The 20,144-nt window shown below is 39.8% G+C and overlaps 1 protein-coding gene and 2 non-coding genes across 14 annotated transcripts in view; 2 read left to right on the plus strand and 1 right to left on the minus strand.

Annotated features, from left to right (window-relative positions):
* Positions 1-2,179: 2,179 nt before the first annotated feature.
* LOC128889645 (uncharacterized) overlaps positions 2,180-20,144 on the minus strand; it is a 99,374-nt gene continuing 81,409 nt past the window's right edge. For 10 of the 12 annotated variants that reach the window (XM_054147417.1, XM_054147422.1, XM_054147418.1 and 7 more), the window contains 11 exons: positions 19,189-19,287; positions 17,480-17,700; positions 17,017-17,155; positions 15,616-16,409; positions 14,916-15,007; positions 13,795-14,396; positions 13,042-13,288; positions 12,472-12,717; positions 12,228-12,408; positions 11,149-11,419; positions 9,289-9,422 (listed from right to left, as the gene is read on the minus strand). In XM_054147417.1, the coding sequence (XP_054003392.1) occupies positions 11,155-11,419; positions 12,228-12,408; positions 12,472-12,717; positions 13,042-13,288; positions 13,795-14,396; positions 14,916-15,007; positions 15,616-16,409; positions 17,017-17,155; positions 17,480-17,700; positions 19,189-19,287 (2,886 nt within the window). In that variant the 3' untranslated portion in view covers positions 9,289-9,422; positions 11,149-11,154. Of the gene's footprint in view, positions 4,042-4,524; positions 9,423-10,033; positions 10,684-11,148; positions 11,420-12,227; positions 12,409-12,471; positions 12,718-13,041; positions 13,289-13,794; positions 14,397-14,915; positions 15,008-15,615; positions 16,410-17,016; positions 17,156-17,479; positions 17,701-19,188; positions 19,288-20,144 lie in introns of those variants that run through there. The other 2 variants (XM_054147413.1, XM_054147411.1) reach the window with 2 other exon arrangements.
* On the plus strand, positions 19,667-19,738 carry Trnae-uuc (transfer RNA glutamic acid (anticodon UUC)). The gene has a single exon. It is a non-coding gene; the product is annotated as a tRNA-Glu (tRNA).
* On the plus strand, positions 19,901-19,972 carry Trnae-uuc (transfer RNA glutamic acid (anticodon UUC)). Its single transcript has one exon. It is a non-coding gene; the product is annotated as a tRNA-Glu (tRNA).

The raw sequence follows: 20,144 nt of genomic DNA on the forward strand, positions 1-20,144 counted from the left end.
CACACGTTCAACACGAACACGAATGAACGCAACCGTGAGTATATAATAATACTAAGTCGTAAGAAGCATTTCATTTACGTATCCTAGGTATCAACGACGCGTTACTCTCATCATTTATCATTAACTTCCTCCTACATCGTACAAAGTAATGCACTCGCTCCAATGAGCGTATGATAAATTATCATACTTACAATAAATCAACATTGCATAATTATATCGCGTTAAGTCTCATTTGGCTGACGAATTGCACGCTTTCAAAGGAAACCGCTATATCACCTACCGCGTGTCGGTGTTCGAAAAAGTACTGTCATTTCGACGTTTGCACGGTGCCATTATTTTATTCTTTTTTTTCCTTTCTTGCGTGAAAATTTCTTATCGGACATTTTAGTAGTATAAAAATATTGTCATTGAGTTGATTTCTTGCATAAGCTTGCATTAAGTTATTACGTGAATAACGAGTAAAATATTTCACGACTATCATTGTACGAATAATTTGTTCCCAAAATCACCTTTCATGGATAGATCAAAAACTGTTGGGGTTTACTGCAAAAATACTTATAGCTGAAAGTAAAGATAAGGAAATTTTATGTCAAGATTCTTCGATTTCCACGTAACAATACCTGAAAACTTCAAAGTTTAGTTTCTAAGGATTCTAAATGAATGTCCCATGTACCTATTCTGTAAGAATGAATTACATATTAGAAATACCATTAATCTAATCGGAAACTTATGTTCTACGTTGATAAAATTTAGTTTCCAGTGACAGCGAAGGTGTAACAGACCGAACAACTTAACAGATTTTGATGTCTACATTTTCCATCAAAATATTTCCCCCTTTTCAAACGGCGTTGCTGTACATCGAATCATTTCCAGGTGATTCAGTGAGTAAATAACAGTGATTAAAATAATAATTTTACAGTAAGTAAAACTATGCATGATTCAGCTTATTTCTTTTGTTTCGAGATATCCGACTTGGATTAATTTCAACAAAACAGATATCAAGTCATTATTTATCTGATCTAGAAATCAATTTTTAATACGAGGTATGGTGCAAAAATAATGAAAATTTTAATAATCAAGCTTCTAATAATCAAATTCCCCTATATCTAAAGAATAAAATAAATTGTCGATTTAAAATTGCCAACGTTAAAATTGAATTTTTAAGAAAAAATTATGTGAATTATGCGTGTCATCAGAACATTGCTTACAATTTCCCAAGGCTCAACTTCATTCTCCTTGACTTGAAGAATTTTAAATGTCCCATTGGCATATTTCAAAATTCCAGATTTTCGATGCAAATATTATTTCACACATTGTAAAAACTGCGATAAACATTGTGAATAAATTCCAAGGCTCAAATGTTGGAATACCAATACTTAATGCAAGGCATCGCATCTCGTCCAATGGGACATCCGTCCGTGGATGCCAAAATGGAAGTACTTTTTAGGACACTGACTACTAAATGCGTATTAAATCGATCTGCTGAACACGTATACATAACACAACAGCGCAACAAGTATATTATTCCACCGCTACTCTGCCACGTAAATTACTTCCAGTTTACGTTTATAATTACACAATATGCACAGGGCAATAGGGTATACACACGAGAATCCTGCGATACGCTATGACGCCAAAAAACAACGCTCACATATAAAGTCGCGCAAGGAAGGTATGCGACAATAACAGAGCTAAAAGCTGTTCGCCGTTTTGTTCAACGTAAACGACTAACGAATACGTTCAGCGGAGAACGGAAACTAACGAAGCTAAAGGCAGCTTAACGAAAGAACAGATTTACAGCGCTCGAGAGATATATGTATATGTAGATCTATCGATCGACTTCTGCAATATTTTTTAACAGATTTGTTAAAACGTTATCGTCCCCCCAGCGTGTTTGTTATGCTGTGTTTGTGTGAATAAATGTTTGAGTCGATTTAAAATTGATTTCTATATAACTGCACTGTCAATTGTATGATGAGATGAGTTTGAAAAAGATGGAAGAGGTTGAAAGAACAAATTTTGAAATAGAGTATCGTTTGTTTTATGGAATCTAGAGTAAACACAAAATACTAAGGTTTATACCATTATTCTACCTATTTAATGTTGAAAAATTATTAATTAATTGTATATTAATTTTAATTCTTATTTTAATTTCATCTCCATCGTCAATATCACAATTTAAAACTAAATTTAATTTTAAACGATGTATCTAAAATTGAGAATTATATATTGAGAGAAATTTGTATAATGTCGCTGTTTATAATAAGTTTGGAATATTAAGCTATGATATTTATTAATTAAAAATACACAGTTGATAAAGTATTTATCCACTCCAAACATGTTACATATTTTATGTATTTGAACAATTTCGAACCTGAATTGAAATTAGAAGAGTAGTAGACAGCTTTATTCGATTCCCTAATCGTTTGGAATAAAAATTCAATTTCGTGTTCAACCGTGTCCAAAAATCCTCCCCCATTGGGAATGCTACGTTTCCCCAGGGTATACCGTCCCCAAACGAAAAGCCACATATTCTGTTCCTTTCTGTTTTCGCTCCGCTCATTCTCGTCGAGGGTGCAGTAAATCCAACAGAGCCCCATTATCCGAAAATACGTAAAACAAGTCAGACAAAATGACGCAAGAAATTACGCTTGGAAGCTCCGTGGAAACGTACGGGGCCGGCGCTGGGCTAAATCGAATAAATCCGAACCAAAGACGGTCGGTCTGGTCGTAGCTAATGCACTTGACCGAAAAATCTGTTTGCCTGTCGTAACTCTGGTAACTCCAAATCCTACCGGTAAACCGGAAAATCTACTTGCGGCGATCCTACCCGTCGTTGTTGCTCTAAAACGTGTATCGCAAATGGTTTGCCAAAATGTACCGCGAGCTATTTCCCTCCAGAAGAGGACAAACCGTCTGGAAACCACAGCCGAGCAAATTTTATTTCGAACAAAATCTCCGCTGGAAACGTGCGATTGCTTTCAGTGTGATGATCAAACGACTGTGCTTCATTTACTGACTTGTGCTATTATAGAACACGAGTATTGTTTAATTTTCTACGTACAGTGTAGAAATAATTAATTTTCTTTGAGAGCTGGCCGCCATGATTGTTTCACCGTACGGCGAGTACGGTAAATGAATTTCTATTTGATCACTGCGAAATATTTGATTCTACAATTCAATGTCTAATCTTTCATCGTCTTCATCTCAGTAAATGAATATTTACTTTACACGTATAATATCGTAAACTTTGTAAATTAAATCTGTTAAATAAATGGAAGGAATTAAGAGACGTATACTTTTCGATTTTTTCTGGAGTCCTGTCTTGGACAAACGACTTTGAGTGACAGTAATGAATTATTGTCCTGATACCTTTCTTCAAGGCCGTGCCTTTTTTGTATCTTTTTGTACAAGCAGTTCGTGACATTAATTTTGTGCTGAGTAACGCTTTGGACCAACGGTTTCTCTTAATTTTATTGTCCTTTAACACGTTCATTGTCCACTGAACCACATGTAGGTCAGAAGAGTTCTCATTCAGGAATCCCTGACCTACATACAGCTACTCGCAAAAGATATCCATTCACCCCATACACATTTAAGTATTTAATCAATCTTAAAGTTGGAACAACCAATTCTTATTCAACTTCGTAGGAATAGTGAACGTGTTAATATTGATGATTTTATTTCTTTTTTTTTTTAAATTTTTGCGATTGAAAAAATGAAGTTTAATTTAAATATTAAGTTAAAAAGAGATGCTTTCGTGTCGTTTGCATAAAAATTGAGTAATAAAGTCGCAAAGCGCTGCAGAATCTGTTTTTCTGTTAAGGTTCAAAACAAACACTGGAAAAAGTAATGGCTGCTGCGACGCTAAGAAGTGTCGCAACAAAATCTCGTCGAGATTCGAGGAAACGACGACGACGGCAACATGTAGAAACTACGATTTAACTATACAGTACAATAAAATACGAGGCGTGGGGTATCTGGTTTTGGAACGAAACGATTAATACCTGAACAGTCCTCGCGATCAGCTGAGGCGTGTATCTGCGAAAAGAAATGAAATCAATCGTTTTTACGTATAGTAATCGTAATTCAAATTTTCATTTTCAAAACTTTGTGCATTAATTGTTATTTGTAACCAAAATTTTCTTTATTTACATTTAGAGAAAACAAACATGATAAATAATTATTGATTTTCTATTATGAATTACGATAATTCTATTACGAATTATTAAAAAAAAATTGTAACCAGTAAATAACGAGCAAATGTATGATTTTATATAACTTATTCAGATACTTCATATAAGTGATGCCATTTAAACTATCCAGTAATGAGTAATTCCTCATTTAAATAATACCCATCTCTGCTAAGCTGTGATTCATCTCTAATTATATATTTCTCTTGTTATTTAAATCTTCCAGTGATAAATAATTCCCTATTTAAATACTCCTTTAAACAAGAGCTCATTCAAACAATGCCCAACCCAGCTAAACCTCCATCCATCTGTAATTACATACACCACTAACCTGAGCAGCAATTTCTCGTTTTTCCAAAGAACACAAGTCAGCATCCAATTCCTCCGGCTTGATAGCCTCGGAATCCACTTTATCGTCGAAGAAGGTTCCTTCCGTTGTCGGTCTGCCGGGAGCCTTTCTCTTTCCCGCAGACTTCGCATACCGATTCGTGCCATTCCCTACGGAACCATCCTCAGTGGGTCTTTTCGTACCGATCACAGTGTATCCGACTTGAAATTTCACTGACTTCTTCCTTTTAACCTTACCGGCTTGCGTGCTCGAATCGTCGCGCTCGGAAGCCTTCTGCCCTGAACCACTCGTCGGTTTCTCCTCCACGCCACCCTCCTCCGTTATCTTTGCATCGTTCGATCGACTCGAATCAACTCCATCGATTTCAGGTTTCTCAACGATCGGGGAACGCTTGATCTCCGTTCTCAGCGCACTCAATCTCTCGGCGCTTCTGTCTACGACTGACGTTTGGAAATTGTCCCTCCGCGAGTCGAAGGACCTAGCCTCGATGGCCTTGGCCTCCAGTCCCCTGCGGATGCTGAACACCGACTGGTGTCCCGATATCCTGTCCGCGTCTACTCTATCTCTATCGTTGGTTCTCGAATCCTTGTCGGTCGTCGTCTCGCTTCGAATCTCGTAGTACTTAACGAAGCTCCTAACTCTACCCGGGGTTATCGTTACAGTGTCGCGGGATTGGTCGTCACTTACAGCTACGGGTGTTACGGCCCTGTTATTGTCATTATTATTACAATGGGGTCGAGGAATTCTCCTAGCTATGGCACTTTTGTCGCCGCTACCCGTCCTCCTCCTTAAATCTAACTGTCGCTCGATCGCGCCACGATTATCCGCCTTGACGTTCTCCCCGTAGCCACGATCATCGAGCTCGTCCTCGCAAACTCTTGCGTCAGTCTTTTCATCGCAGCCCACCATCTGCAGAGATTCGACAGACCGTTCGACGAATCCATCGCTCCTCTCGAGGGACGCGTTGCCCTTGCCCTTGCTGCTTGGTTCGACGCGCAACTCAGGTACGCTCATCGATAACTCTGAGCGATCCTCGTTCGTGGGTCCCTCGGATCTGTGTACGTCCACCTTCACGACCTCTTCGGTGCCGGTGTTCTTCGTCCTGTAATTCCTTGGGTAGTCCACTCGATCACTTCTGCTTGCTGCATTTCTTGAATAGCCGCTGTTTCGTCGTTCTTCGTGTTTCTCAGGCAATTCGGAGCTTTTGTCGAATTCTAGTCCACGATTGCTTGAAGGCTGTGCGAGGATTTGGTTATCATTTGCTTCACTTACGGAAGAAAGGGTGCTAGTTTTTTGTTTTAGATTCGTGTTCCTGTCGTTCCCTCCCTCGTCGTGCAAATTACTCTTACTTGAACTTTCCATGTTACTGTCTGACATAGATTCTATTTTTTCTGTGTCGTCAGTTACCTGCGAAAGGCTTTTAGAATAGACTTGCCTTCCACTGTTGACTGGTTTCAATTTGATGTTACTGAAATTAGAGAGCAATTCGTTTAACACGTTGCATTTCGCCTCTCCAGCGTTGTTCCTGTTAGGTTGGATGATCACTGTTGACCTCGGCTTCGGAACTGGAGGATTCATTTTCTTCGATGCTTCATTGGAGTCCTGTAAAATCTTTTGAATATCCGTGTCCATTCGTATTGCCTCGTTCAGCCTATCTGCGAGCTTATCTTCGTCTCTCTTGACTGGGATTGATTCTTGGTGAGTCGTAGATAATTTTGGAAAAGCACCGACGACCTTGCATCCTGTCGAAGCATTCCAGACTTCGTTCGATTCTTCGGAAAGCATATTTTCTAAAAAGGAGTTTCGTCGAACGTTAACTGGCACACTAACGTTTTCCTTGAAAATTTCTTGAGGTGCATAATTATTTTGGGAAAACGCATCTTCGACTCTATCCAAAGACATGTTAAAAATATCTGGACTACTATCTTCCACTACGGAAGCTTGAATTTCTTCTTCAGGATCGGTTGACGAGGAATCGTTATAAGTTAGGATATTTCGAAGCGATTCTTCCACAAACAGTTTCCGTTTGTACTCCTGACTGTTCTTTTTAGGTGAGTCGATTACTATTGCCTGTTTCCGATTACCTTCCAGCCTTCCTTGGACCAATGACACTCTTTCATCGATATCAATCCCTAATTCATTCGATACTAAATGTTCCTTCGCAACCTTGTCCTCTGCCACGTTTGTTATCGACTTTCGACGAAAGACTTCATCCTTCCTTTCATTTATTGTCGATTTTTGTTCACAGACCATTCCTTCATTTTCAAGGTTAGCGTTTTCTGCGTTCACCATTAGCTTCTGTTGAGTATCATTTACAATTTCATCTGTACTTCGGAAAGTGGTTTCTTTGTTCACCTCGATATTGTTATTTTCGTTCTCGCAGAAATCGTCTGGCAAATCCTCCACGACTTGACACTCTTCAGCGTGAGCGATACAATCCTGTAAAGTGGTCTGTGCCAAATTTTTACTTTCTGTCATCTCTTTCGAGCCATCATTAGTCTTATCTGATACAGAAATGCATTCCACCTTCGATACTGATAAATTCCTATCTGTTTCCAGTCTGTCAACGGCCACAGCAGAATCAAACGATTCGTTATGCGACTCTAGAGAAGTGGAGTAACGAAAGGTCTCGCTTAGATCAGCACGCACAGCGTCACTTTTAATAAATGATCCTTGATCAGGTGGATTAATGGAAGATCGTTCAATGGCGTTGTCCTTATTGTTTAAAACTGGAGAATCCACTTCATCCACGGTTTCTAGCATATCAACCGCCGATGTAGAATGGAAAGATTCGTTCTGTGATTCTAGAGAAGATGAAGAACGAAAAGAATCGCACAAATTAGCACGAGTATTGTCACTTTTCATTAATGGTCCTCGGTTAGCTAGCTTGACAGAAGACAACACGCTTTTCAACGAAGGCCAATCAAGGGTGTCGTGTTGGTTCTCCAGGGCGAAAGAATTTTTATCATTTATAGGTTTCAATTGGTCAACCTCTGATGCAGAATGGATCTTGTTCAAATTAACAGGAGTATCGACATTCGATCCTCGATTAGCTAGATTGATGGAAGCTAACACGCTCTTCAACGAGGGCCAGTCGAGAGTGTCGCTTTGATTCTTTGAACCTGAAGAATTTGAAGAATCTGCGTCGTTTACTGATTTATTTTGGGACTCCAACGAGGTGGAGCTAGGAACGGAGTCGTTTAGGTCAACACGAGCATCCTCAGATTTGACAAACGATCCCGTATTAGCGAGATTGGCGGAAGACAACATACTTATCAACGAAGGCCAGTCATGAATTTCGGTGTAATTCTTCCAACCCGAAGAACCTACTTCGTTCTGCGAGGTGGAACAAGAAACATCGTTTATATTAACACGACCGCCATCGCGTTTGTTAAACGATCCTCTACTGAGAGAAGACAATACATTCTTCAACGAGGGCCAATCAAGAGTATCATTTTGATTTTTCAACCCCGAAGAATCTGATTTATTCACTGATTCGTTCTGCGAGGTGGAGCAAGGTGAATCGTTTAGGTCGACACAAGCAGCGTCGCGGTTCTTAAACGATCCTTTATCAGCAAGATTGGAGGAAGACAACACGCTTATCAACGAAGGCCAGTCGAGAGTATCATTTTGATTCTTCAACCCCGGAGAACCTGCTTTATTCACCGATTCATTCTGGGAGATGGAGCAAGGACTGGGATCAACACAACCATCTCGTTTGATGAACGATCGCCTATTACCAAGGTTAACGTTAGTCAACACGCTCTTCAACGAAGGCCAGTCGAGGGCATCGTTGCGATTCTTCAAGTTCGAGTTAAAGGGTGCGTCCTCAAACTCATCATTCTGCGAAATCTGTTTGTTGCTCACCTCCACTTCTTCGGTGACTTCCGTCAACTGCACGGAAGAGGTGCAAACGTAACCTTCCTCGTCGTCAACGATGGGTTCGATATTTTGCAAACTGTCACACGTGGCGTCGCCATCTTCGCTCAGTTCGTAATCCGGAGTGGAGGAGCTCGGGGACTCGATGACGAATCTCACCTTTGTCAAACGGGGAACCGCGGGTTCTTCCTCGAAGCTCTCGTAACACATCGGGCCAGCCGATCGTCGAGCGTTGGTCTTGTTGCTTCTGTCTATATAATCGTCGAAGATGAAGCGACTGGACTCGTCGAACTTCTCGATGAACTGGCCTGTGTAGGTGGCGTTCCACCTGTCCAGGCACTTCTCGAACGGAAGGTTCGTAGTGGTGACACGGAAGCATAGATCGTTCTCTTCGTCGTCCAAGGAATGTTCAAAGGACTCGTGAATGGAACTGACGAACTCGACGGAGGTTGTAGTCCTCGGCTCGTCCTCGTTTTGCAGCGTGTTGGACATTACGTTTTGAAAGTCCTGAAGAGTGAAGAGCAGAGGTGGGTACTTGTTGGTCTCCATTCGTGGCACATTGGCGAACAGAGGGTACGGGCGATCGTTTGAAGAGTTCGTAGAGTTGCTTGGATCATAATTGTCGTTCTTGTCAGTGGAACTATTGCTCGTTTCCTTCGTTGGTATCAAATCGGTGTCTTCGAACTGAAGGGACGTCGGCTGGGATGTTCCCTCCGTCTCGCTAAAATTTAGACTATTCGAGGTTTCTTCGAGGTCTTCGGTTGATCTGGTGTTGGAAATCGTTTCCTCGTGGTGATCTTTAGTTGCGTGGTACTTGATTCTGCGGGCCGCCCGGGGCGGTGGCGGCGGCGGTGGTAAACGCTTTCTGTCTTGCTTGCCGGGACCCCTGTCCTGGTTGCTTGTCGGTGACGTCCCTTGCGGAGGTTTTACTGTCGCTGGAAACTTAGCTTTGCGTTTTTTGCGTCTCGGCGGGACCGGCGGTCTGTTTGCAGATTCTGCGCCTGAAACAACCATGGGTCGAACGTTGGTTTGCATGGTACTGGGGAGTGTCTGATAATCTTTGCTTAGGAGCGGAGGGTACACTCTTAGCGGGCTAAGGATCGAACTCCTTCACGACGAGCACTGAGTGTACATACGTGGATTAAATGCACGATATAATTTAAGTGTGTCGAGTTTGACAACTGCAACTCCGTAGTTTAATAACTAGTGATTGTTGTATGGTACTGGGGAGTATCTGAGAATTTTTATTTGGGACTAATGGATACACTCTCAAATCAAAGTTTGAACTCCTTCACAATGAGCACTGATTGAATTAAACACTCGACATAAATTAAGTATACCGAATTTGATAACTGTAATTCCGTAGTTTGATAACTACTTGTTATTTATCCCGATAGTTCGTAATATCGAACGTTGGTTTGGGTGGTACCGAAGAATATTAGAGATTCTTTAGTTAGGACCAATGGATACACTGTTAACTTATCAAGTCCGAGTTTGAACTCCTTCATAGTGAGCACTAAGTGTACAGATGATTAAGCACTTTAATTTAAAAACTACGTAATTGTTGATTGGAAATTCGTTGTTACTTATGTTGATATTTTAGAATATTTACATTTGTGCATATCGCAGAATGGTAGGTCACGGTTCGCGGTTGGATTTAGGTATCGTGATGCGGAAACGCGTGACTGACCACGGCGTTAGACCGTCCGAGGGATACTAAAGGTGATTCTCTACAAATGACAGACGATCCGCCACCCCTCGCTAGTTCTTTCTCTTTCTAACGCGCGGTCAATAGCAGTGATTCACTAATGCTGCAAGTTTAAATTTCCTATTGAATGAAGGAAGACCCTGACAGGGTGTCTAGACAAATTCTAAAATCAATGACGATTCCGAAGGTGACGCGCGGTGCTAGGGTTCTCTTCGAACACGTAAATTCACCAAAATAGCCATACGAGAAATTATTAAAATAACTATAAAAGGAACTTATAAAAATATTATTCTTGCTGATATTAATACTTTACACATGGCTCGCGGTGGATTTGAAATTTAAAGAATTGTTTCTAGAAATCGAATTAAAAGCATTCTTTCAATTTTCTAGAGAAGAAGATTAATGTGCGCGTTGGTGATTGACAGAGTATCGGAATCTAATGTCGATTATTGTTCACACTACGCGCGGAGACGTTTTCCAAGATCGTATTGAAATATTTCCGGTTCGGTTAAAGGACAAGCTTGATGTGACCGTACGTATTAGATAGGCGAGTGCAAAGAGTCACAAATGGTGCCGCCTCGAACTCTGAGCAAGGCTTCGTCCGCTAAGTGGATAAAAACAATTCGATTAGGTTACGTAGGCGGTGTAGCTACGTCCGACATAATCGACATAACAGCGTTAATGGTATTTTCGACGGGATTTTACACGAACGGACCTACCATCCCAAACGGTGGACCGAAATTAAGAGGATCAGGGAATAGCCATCAACGTAAGTGGAATTAATAAGATCCATTTACATATTAAACACGTAACGATGCATTTAAAAAATAAAATACGTATGTTTAATTATAAATCAACACAAAATAAAAGAACTACAACGTTCGAAACGTAGAAATATATACACACGCTTGATGCGACTTCTCATGCATCTTTTTTTCTTTATTAAATTATGAATTCGTTTTTCAAAAATTCAATTAAAATTATAGTGTACGTAAGTATCGACGGAATTAGTTACTGACCTGCGATTAAATAAAGACTTGGCGGCTGGTTCTGCTGACGTCGAAGTCCTCTATATTCAGCAACATACTAGCGGACTTGAGACCACCTGCATCGACGAGATCGCTCATGTAGAGGCTGTTTGCATTGTGATTACCCATTGCACTCGATGCAGCACTGCTGTACGCGCTCGAGGTGTTTTGCACCGATGCGCCGTCGGTGGTCCTTTGAACGAGCCATTTGTTTGTCACACTCGACGTATCCGCTTCCGAGTTCACATCGAATCTGATGTCGCTGAAATCAATACAAACAGATCGTTAACCCGCGATGAAAAGATCAGCCGTTACATGCTAACGAACGACCGATGTCCGATCGCAGAGCGGATTTGCTGAACTATTTGTGCTATATCTCGCTCACAAAGGTCTCGAATTTAGACGAAAAAAATAATTAAAAATCGGCTATGCTCTTGTAATCAGTTCATGGTTTGGTAATGCTAATAGTTTGGACGCAAGGTGCAATACCATTGCGTTTCGTTCTGAATTTGCTAGTTGGACTCATTAGTAACGTTTATCTAGCAGATCTTGCATTTGACGTGACGCTATTAATCGTTTGAAATCGATCTGCTCAAACTAATTACGTACAATAAATTAACGCGTAATTGGGAACTGTTCGAATGATTAATATCGTCGCGTCAAAGGGAGGTCTGCTTGATGAGTTTAAGCGATGATTTTCATTAGGTAATTTAGCCCAAAACAGAGTAATATTTATTTTACGTGAATGATATTATTTTGTACATAAAAAGGAGTGTTATTATATCTGAGTTATTAGGATTACATACAAGTAGAATACAGAAGAAAAATCCAAGACCTTCAAAATGATATATCACTCATATAAATAAATTCCAATCCATGAAACAAGTAGAGCAAAGGTAGTTTCACGAAGTTTCACCGAAATCGGTTGAGAACTCTCATAATTATGAACATTTAAAATAGTGCTCCGCTAATTTTGTCCAGTATTTTAGCTAGCATTCACTGTTTTAAAAGTTCTTCAATTAAAAAATCATTACAACATGATTATCCCACCAAGGAACTTTCATACTCACTTCAGGTAATTGTTTTCCGCCACGGTGTGTTCATGTTTCTGCCTGGAGATCGCGTTTTTGCGCGAGGTGGGTTGCGAGAGGACCAGCTCGATCGTGTCCGACGAGCTCTGCAGCATCTTCAGAGCGTCCTCGTATCGCAGGTGTAACAAATTCTGCCCGTTTATCGCCACGATACGATCGCCTGACGCAAATAAATTTCATCGAATTAATGCAGGCTCGGTGAAAAATGATACTCGAAGCATACCTTTGTTCACGTTTCCAGCCATATCGGCCGATCCTCCAACCGACACCGCTTGAACGTAAACGCCACCGTTGTTACCCTCTGTCACTTGTAACCCTATGCTACCCCCGTGACCCCTTTCCAACTTAATCGTCTGCAGGATTCGCTCCTCTGCGAAGGACAACTCCTCGAGCCGCGCTGCTAAGGAGACAGACATCGACTCGTCCTCGGTAACGTGGAACGTCTCGTCGTCGGTACGGATATCAGCGTCTGTTTAGTGAGAAAATTATTCATGCTTTCTAATTTTATGTGGAAATTATATGGTTCAATTGAAATTTTATTGCATGCGTCCTTTGGGTATATTTAATTAACAAAATGATCAGCGTTATTGTTAGCCAAGAATGCAAGCTTCAAGAAAATAAATCTTACATCAATTTTTGAGGAGTACGAATTAATCGATACAAGAACATAAACAATTGTTATTTCCACACGGAATGTTAAATATAGTACAACACCAAAAATGTAATGAAATTAACGGTTGTGTGTATTAAAGTGTTGGCTATTGGAAAAGTTTGAAACAAAATTATTACTAACTGAGCACGTATGCTTCGGGCAAAGGAGATTCCGTAGACCGTCCTGATAACGACTGAATCGACGACTCAGTGTCCGATTTTAGCGATAGGGATTCCATGTCGTCGGTAAGGGCGGTATCTTTTTGCGCCAGGCTGCTGTAGATGGCTCGCGTACCCATTTTCACCCCCAGTCGCCGTGGTAAACTTGGCGTACGATAACCACTCGTTTGTCTGGATGTTCCATAGTTCGGTAAGCTCGAGGTCTTCATCTGCATGATGTGCGAAATGATTACAATTTTAGTTTCAAGTCTCGAGTCAATTTTCTCGCGTTAAAAAACTATACGGTGTCTATGTTACAGAATCATTCGAACAAAGAATATTTCACAGAGCATTCCTCTCAAAAGCTGATGGTAACGAAGGGGTTGAAAGTACCACTAAACAGTTAGGATCTTTAAATTTAAAGGAAATTTATTGTTTCTGTTTATAAAGTATACATAAAATAAAACACGATTGTAAACGTGAACGTAAAATAAATAAAACATTCATTTTAAAATCCAAATAGCCAAGAAAAAATATAAGTGTTGAGTAAATATACTATAAGATAAAGTGTGTTCTTTTAGTAAGAAAATAAGCATCATTATGGAACTCAAGTGTCAGATAAATAGACTTCAATTTAAAATCGTAGCCCAACCCTTCATTTCGTCATTTCCCTTAAAAAATCTTTTCTCGAACTTCTTTTATATATACAGAAAAATACTGATAAACGCTTGCTCACCTTGTGTAGCGACTTCTTCACGTCTGTCACGTCCCATACCTCCTCAGGAACCGGAAACTCCATTTTCCTGGAGATCCCAACCTTGTTGATCGCCGCGTACAGCTCCTCGGGATTCTCAGGCTTCTCCAGCGGATCCGAGTCGTTCGACGAAATAATTTTGGGAAGGGAATAACCACACTCCGTCGATTCCGTTCCCAACTCGATCCGCGGACAATTGTAAACTTTCCCGTTACTTTTCATTCCCTTCGCGTCCAACGAAAGAGGTTCGTTGGGGGTCGTTAAGCTTCTCTCGGACTCGTCCTCCGTGTCACGGGACTCCCCCTCGGGCTCCAATCGAACGTTCACTTGAGCGTAAAGCGCGTCTTCTTCAAAGTTGTATGGTCCAGGCTCGCGAATGGCGTCTTTCGTTTTCGAAACTGCGTTCGCCTCCTTCTGGGGATTCTCGTTTTCTTTGTTCTGGTATTCCTCGAGCTGCAACGGGTAACTTGGCCTCGGCTGAGTGTTCTTCACGGTGTTCGCTATGGCTATTTTCGTTTTGCTGTCGTGAGACTTTGTCTTCGACGGCGACGATTTCGTTTCCACCGTCGTGGGAACCCCGAACTCTGCAAACCATTGGTTACCTCGTATTCTGAACTCTGGCGTTTGGAAAGAGATATCTTTCTCAACCCTTTACGCTCTAGCAACTTTCTAAACCTAATATGAAATGATTTATATACGCGGATTAATAAAAACATTGTATTTTGATATTTTATGGACCTCCGTGTTTTGGAAACATAATTTAAGTCGCTACATTTTTAAGCACTTCATTTTAATATTAGGTTCTGTCTTCATCATTCAAGTGACCTCGTTTCATGACAGTGTAAAATCATATTTATTCTTATTGAAATTGATTTCAGAACGAAAACATAGGTTTACAAAACTTTCGAAATAATAAAGACTCCAGAAAACAACCTTCTGACACCACTGTCAAATCTATACGAGTCACTTGAAATTTTAATTTTAATTTCAATATCAATTTTAATATTGCTTCCTGCTGCTTTCTTCTACATCTCATCGAGTTCGCCGTCGAGCGAAGTCATAATTTTTTAATCGCTTATTCGCGCGTGAAAGTTAAGGCGTACCTTTCGCAAGCCCCTGCAACGAAGTAAGCTCCGAACGCAGCCTCAGGAAGAACTGATGGTGCAAAGAGGTGAGCTTGAAAGCAAAGTAACTTCTGGAAAAGAAAAATACTCTCTTAAACTATCTGCCTGTGCGACGCCCGACTCCACGCATTAAATCCTCTTTCAAATCCCATTCAGACGCCGAAACTTAAAGTGTTTTTCGACCGTTTGCTATTCTCCTTCGCGTTCAACTAAATCAAATATGTTTTCGTTTAACAGTCCTTGATTGAATTAACTTGCTAGATATTCAAGACAATTCTAGGTGTTACTTAAGCGAATCGATAGAAAAGACTAGAGGTAACTAGAGGTTTATATTGAAACTGAATGTATAGTGAATTGCGTGTAGATTGTATACGTTTTCTAAAAATGCCTTTATGCCTAAAAATGTCCTTCTTTTTTCAATTTCATTGACACACTTGCTTCATTATATCTATTTATATAACTGTTCAATAATAGCAAGAAGTAATATTTAAAGAGCTTTCCTCAACAAAAAAAAACTAAAATACCAAATCACCCAATTCATAGGGCTCCGAACTAAACGCTTTAAGCATATCTATCTGTAACAGCCTCCACTCCAATAGACCTTGATCACTTCAAGTTTCAAGCTCCCTAGCCAAATGATTAAATAATGATAATGATTTTAAATTAAACGAAAACTTACTTTCGATGATCCATTCGAAGCTTGAACTTGCACCGTTTCCCGTTCACCTTGCTGTAAACGACCAAACAGCTTTTGCTGTAGCTCAGCGTCTGTATATCTTTCCACTGAAACTGCGCCAGCTCGATCCTTTCCCTTGGCTCGCCGCCCCTCTCGAACAGCTTCAACCCCTGCGCGTGTATCGCCAACCAGACGTTGCTCTCGGTCTTCTTTTTGCCCCCTTTGCCACTTTTACCTCCGTGATTTATGTTATTATTCATATTATTATTGTTTTTGTTGCAGGCCTCGACGCGCGACTTGGGCGACTTCTGGCCGTAGATGTCGTTCGACGTTGCGCTCTTCGTTAGCCCTGGTTTCGTCTCCTCGCCCCCGTAGGGGATTTTAGGGATGTTCTCGGAGGATCCTAGCCGAGTGATCTCGATCCTGGCGCGCGGAGGGTACTCCTGACGCTTGTCGCGGCTGTACATGTTCTCCGTTGTCTCTGGCTGTCTATCCTCGCGATTATCGTTCGCGTTTTTCTTCCTCTGCTGTGCCATCACCTTCTCCAGCTCCTTGGAGTCCATGGTGGCTATGTAATAGTGCGAGCCGTAATCCGCCAACGTCTGCGCGTGAGTGACGAACATCTCCTCGGCCTTGTTCGAGTCGAGACCGCGTCTGTCTCGATGAGCCTGGTGAAGCCTACCTCGGAGGGCCTCCGTTCCTCCCTTATTGGTCGGCGACTGATGCTGATCTATGTTGAGGATCAACGACTCCGGGACGTAGTGCTCCAGCAGGAAGTAATCGCCGCAGCCGTGCTCCTGTGCGGAGGGGCGAAACGTCAGGCGTTGTCGAGGAGGAATTATTTGGGGGACGATGTGTGGAGAACAGTTTTGGCGAGGGTGGGTTGGGAGTAGTTATAATAGATATGATTAGGAATCTTTAGGATAATCTTGGTCCTCTTGGATTTCTTTTCACTTCGTTTTCTCTTTCTATGAGTTACCTACTTATACTCTTTGTGAGTTCAGAAAATATGTAACGATTGATATTACGTTTTCCAATTTTATTCACACACCTGCTTTATTTTATTTATTTATATAACTGTTCCATAATAGCAAGAAGTAATATTCTCAGAAGAATATGCTCAGGCACCTTCTGATAGCGTCAATATTTTTCAACTAATGGAATTGTTTTGAACCCTCACGAACAATTAAAAATACAATGGGATCATGTTTGGAGAGGAACGATAGTGGAAGGATAGATTGTACAACATTATCAAAATACATTTGAACGATATTTTTCACCGTTTTCATTTCGTCTGTGTTATTTATGGCTCTGCGCTTAATTCTGGCACCGATTCAATCGGTTTATAACTGATACCTACTTTCCCAGATACGAGTAAAATCGATGAATCTCTGGTTTACTCACGTTCACGTTATAATTCCCAAATTCGGCTTGAAGAGCTAGTCCAGTAAGATTAATTAACTCCTGGTACGGGCACACCAGCTGTTGTTCCAATATACATCGTCGTATTTGCAGATACAGTAGATGCTTCGATATCCAACTCCTGCACAAGTAATCCACGGTTTACACCCTGTACGTATACTGATTGCAACCTTTATATTCTTGTCTTTTAAAAACGAAATACTTTTACAAAACTACTAGTAATTATTATACTGGAAATTATTATGCATAAATGTACATACTGTTTGGTTCTGTTTAGCACGAATTTATTTAATTAATTAATATCATAAGTGCATAAAATTCGCAGTTTAGTAATACTATTAATAAAATGCATTGAAAGTGTCGATGATTTTAAAGGAACCACCACTGTAACTTCTTTGAACATGTTCACATAAACGTTAACTGTGAATAAACAACTCGAACGTACCTAATACCACGAAGAGAGGGCAGAAAGAACCTGAGTCGCAAATACAGCATAAAACTAGTCGGAAGACCCAGGAGGCCTTTGCTCTTGCCACTGCACAACCATCCCGGTGGTGCGACCTTATTCAATTTAGTTTCAGGCGGCAAAATCGCGAAGTCACCCGCCAAGAGCACAGCTAAGCCAAGGGTGAAGTTTTCGTCGAGGCTTTCAGCTTGAACGATGGCCTAAAATCATTTGCGAGGGGTGCATTATGCAAGCCACCTGATTAAACGGTATCAAAGATACGTTTTACCTAGACAAGCTTGGGAATCGCGTTCGCTTAATTACTGTAAGACATCCTAATTACGGAATATACGAATCTCCGAATAGTTGAAAGCAACTGTCTTTGCATTGGAAGAAAATAAGTATCATCCCTTAATGTAAAATATATACACAATTTTAAATAGATTTTCTTTCGTGCGTTAAAAATGAAGAAAATATTTAAGGTAGAGACAGTTTCTGTCTGTACAGCTATATTGCGATTGTAGTCACTTGAAATGACCACAAGTGAAGAAAATTCTTAATTATCAAGCGTGTGCTTGTATACACAAGTGTGGAGTATTAAATGATATGTTGAAGCTGACACGTAATTTATCCTATGCACAATAAACCTCCAACATAAGTAATAAGTGTGTCCAGGGATTCCTACTCCCTGGGAAATTTTATATTCGATATTCGAAAATGCATCAATTTAATTTCAATTTTTTCAAACGCAATCAATTATGTTAAAATATAATAGTACAGAAATGGAAGAAATCAATCAAATTGACGCTTGTTACGTATTGGCCAAGCCATAATCGTTAGTATATCGCATAACTGACGGTTTGTGGATTTGTCGTATATAATGATTAATCTTGGCAGAATCCCAGAATTTCACGAGAGTTCACGCCGGAATTTGTGGTCTCGTGAATAACCACCTACGTCTTGGTCTTCATAGTGTGACACTAGATATCTATTCAACGTGTCGTAAAATAGATACTACCTAAATTTTATTTACGTGTTTACTATTCCAAATAAAAATAATCTGACGTCACTGAGAGGAAACTCTCTTGTTAAAGGTATTAAAGGGATTCGTAAAAATAGTAATTTGAAATAAAATAAAAAATAATAGCGATATCAAACAAATGATGAAAACATGTATCTGCGAAATGTATACTTATCAGATATGATTATAATGATACGAACTGTCCTCCTAATCATAATGTAAGTAGAACTTTGAAAATAAAGAAGTTCTTATAAAATTATTTGTAAGCAAAGCAATCTAAAATTTTTCCAAATTAATCAATGTTAATGTTTTTAGAAATACAAAAGAATAACTATTCCTAACTCGTTTGTGAAAATATCTTGTGTTTATTGTAGAAAATCGATATGTTTCTGTAAATGACATTATACGTATCATTCAAACAAAATTGCCCAGCAAATTGAATCTCTTATCATCGAGGGACACTCTCCATAGAAAACTCTCGGCAGTTCGTAGTTTTGATTGAACTTCAGCACTTTCCATCACTTTTCATCTTTGAAAAGAAATATATACTACCTAATCGATTTACTAATTCTGCGAAGTATTAAAATCAAAGACTTGTTTGGTAAAAATTGATCGATTATTGAGAATTAAATTGTGTATTTATTTAGGAGAGATTAACGAACTGAAAATGTATTTCCCCAATAATTACCTGGAACAAATCACCAGCTGTGACTTTCTGGGGATCACATGTCACTTCCACTCGTTGACCAGTCAGCATTATTACGACTATTCGGCCAGAACTGCCAGCCTAGTTGAAAAACAATCAACTAGTATTAAATTTATTAAACAATAGTATTAAATTCCCTTGGTTACATTATGTACGTATATTATGTTATATTTAAATTTCTATATGATCCTAAAATTATTTATATTTAGATGACATATGTCTATTGTTCACAAATAATTAATTAGTATTACTAACACAATATTTAATCTTAATTGTAATACAGAGATATTATTATTAGTATAGACAATTTAGACTCGTCATATAACATATATCATTGAGAGATTAATATTATTTGTGTTTAGAATACCATTCAATTTTATAGAAACCAATAAAACAATATAATGAATTGTTTGGTGTCATCATAAAATAAATTCGACACATAACAGCGAGAGAACCAAGATCCGGTATGGTCTAGTGGCTAGGATACCTGGCTTTCACCCAGGAGGCTCGGGTTCGATTCCCGGTACCGGAAAATTTTTTTTTTATTTTGAACTCTAATAAAAACTTTGGGTACCTACAATATCAGACACTCGTAAACCCGGAATGATTTATGATGATATGTAAAATTATTTTTCTTTTCATTTTGAACCATAACGAGAAACTTGAGATGCCAAAAATTTAAGGCACTCACAAATCCGGTATGGTCTAGTGGCTAGGATACCTGGCTTTCACCCAGGAGGCTCGGGTTCGATTCCCGGTACCGGAAAATTTTTTTTTTTTAATTTTGAACTCTAGTAAAAACTTTAGCTACCTATAACATCAGGAAATCGTAAATTCTGTATGGTCTAGTGACTAGGATACCTCGCTTTCAGGGTTCGGGTGACGCTGCGCCTAGGCACACGCACATGAGAGCAAAGCGAAGTTTTAAAGTAAAAATC

The sequence above is a fragment of the Hylaeus anthracinus genome, unplaced genomic scaffold (genome assembly GCF_026225885.1).
Source record: "Hylaeus anthracinus isolate JK02 unplaced genomic scaffold, UHH_iyHylAnth1.0_haploid 11997, whole genome shotgun sequence".
Lineage (NCBI taxonomy): Eukaryota > Metazoa > Arthropoda > Insecta > Hymenoptera > Colletidae > Hylaeus > Hylaeus anthracinus.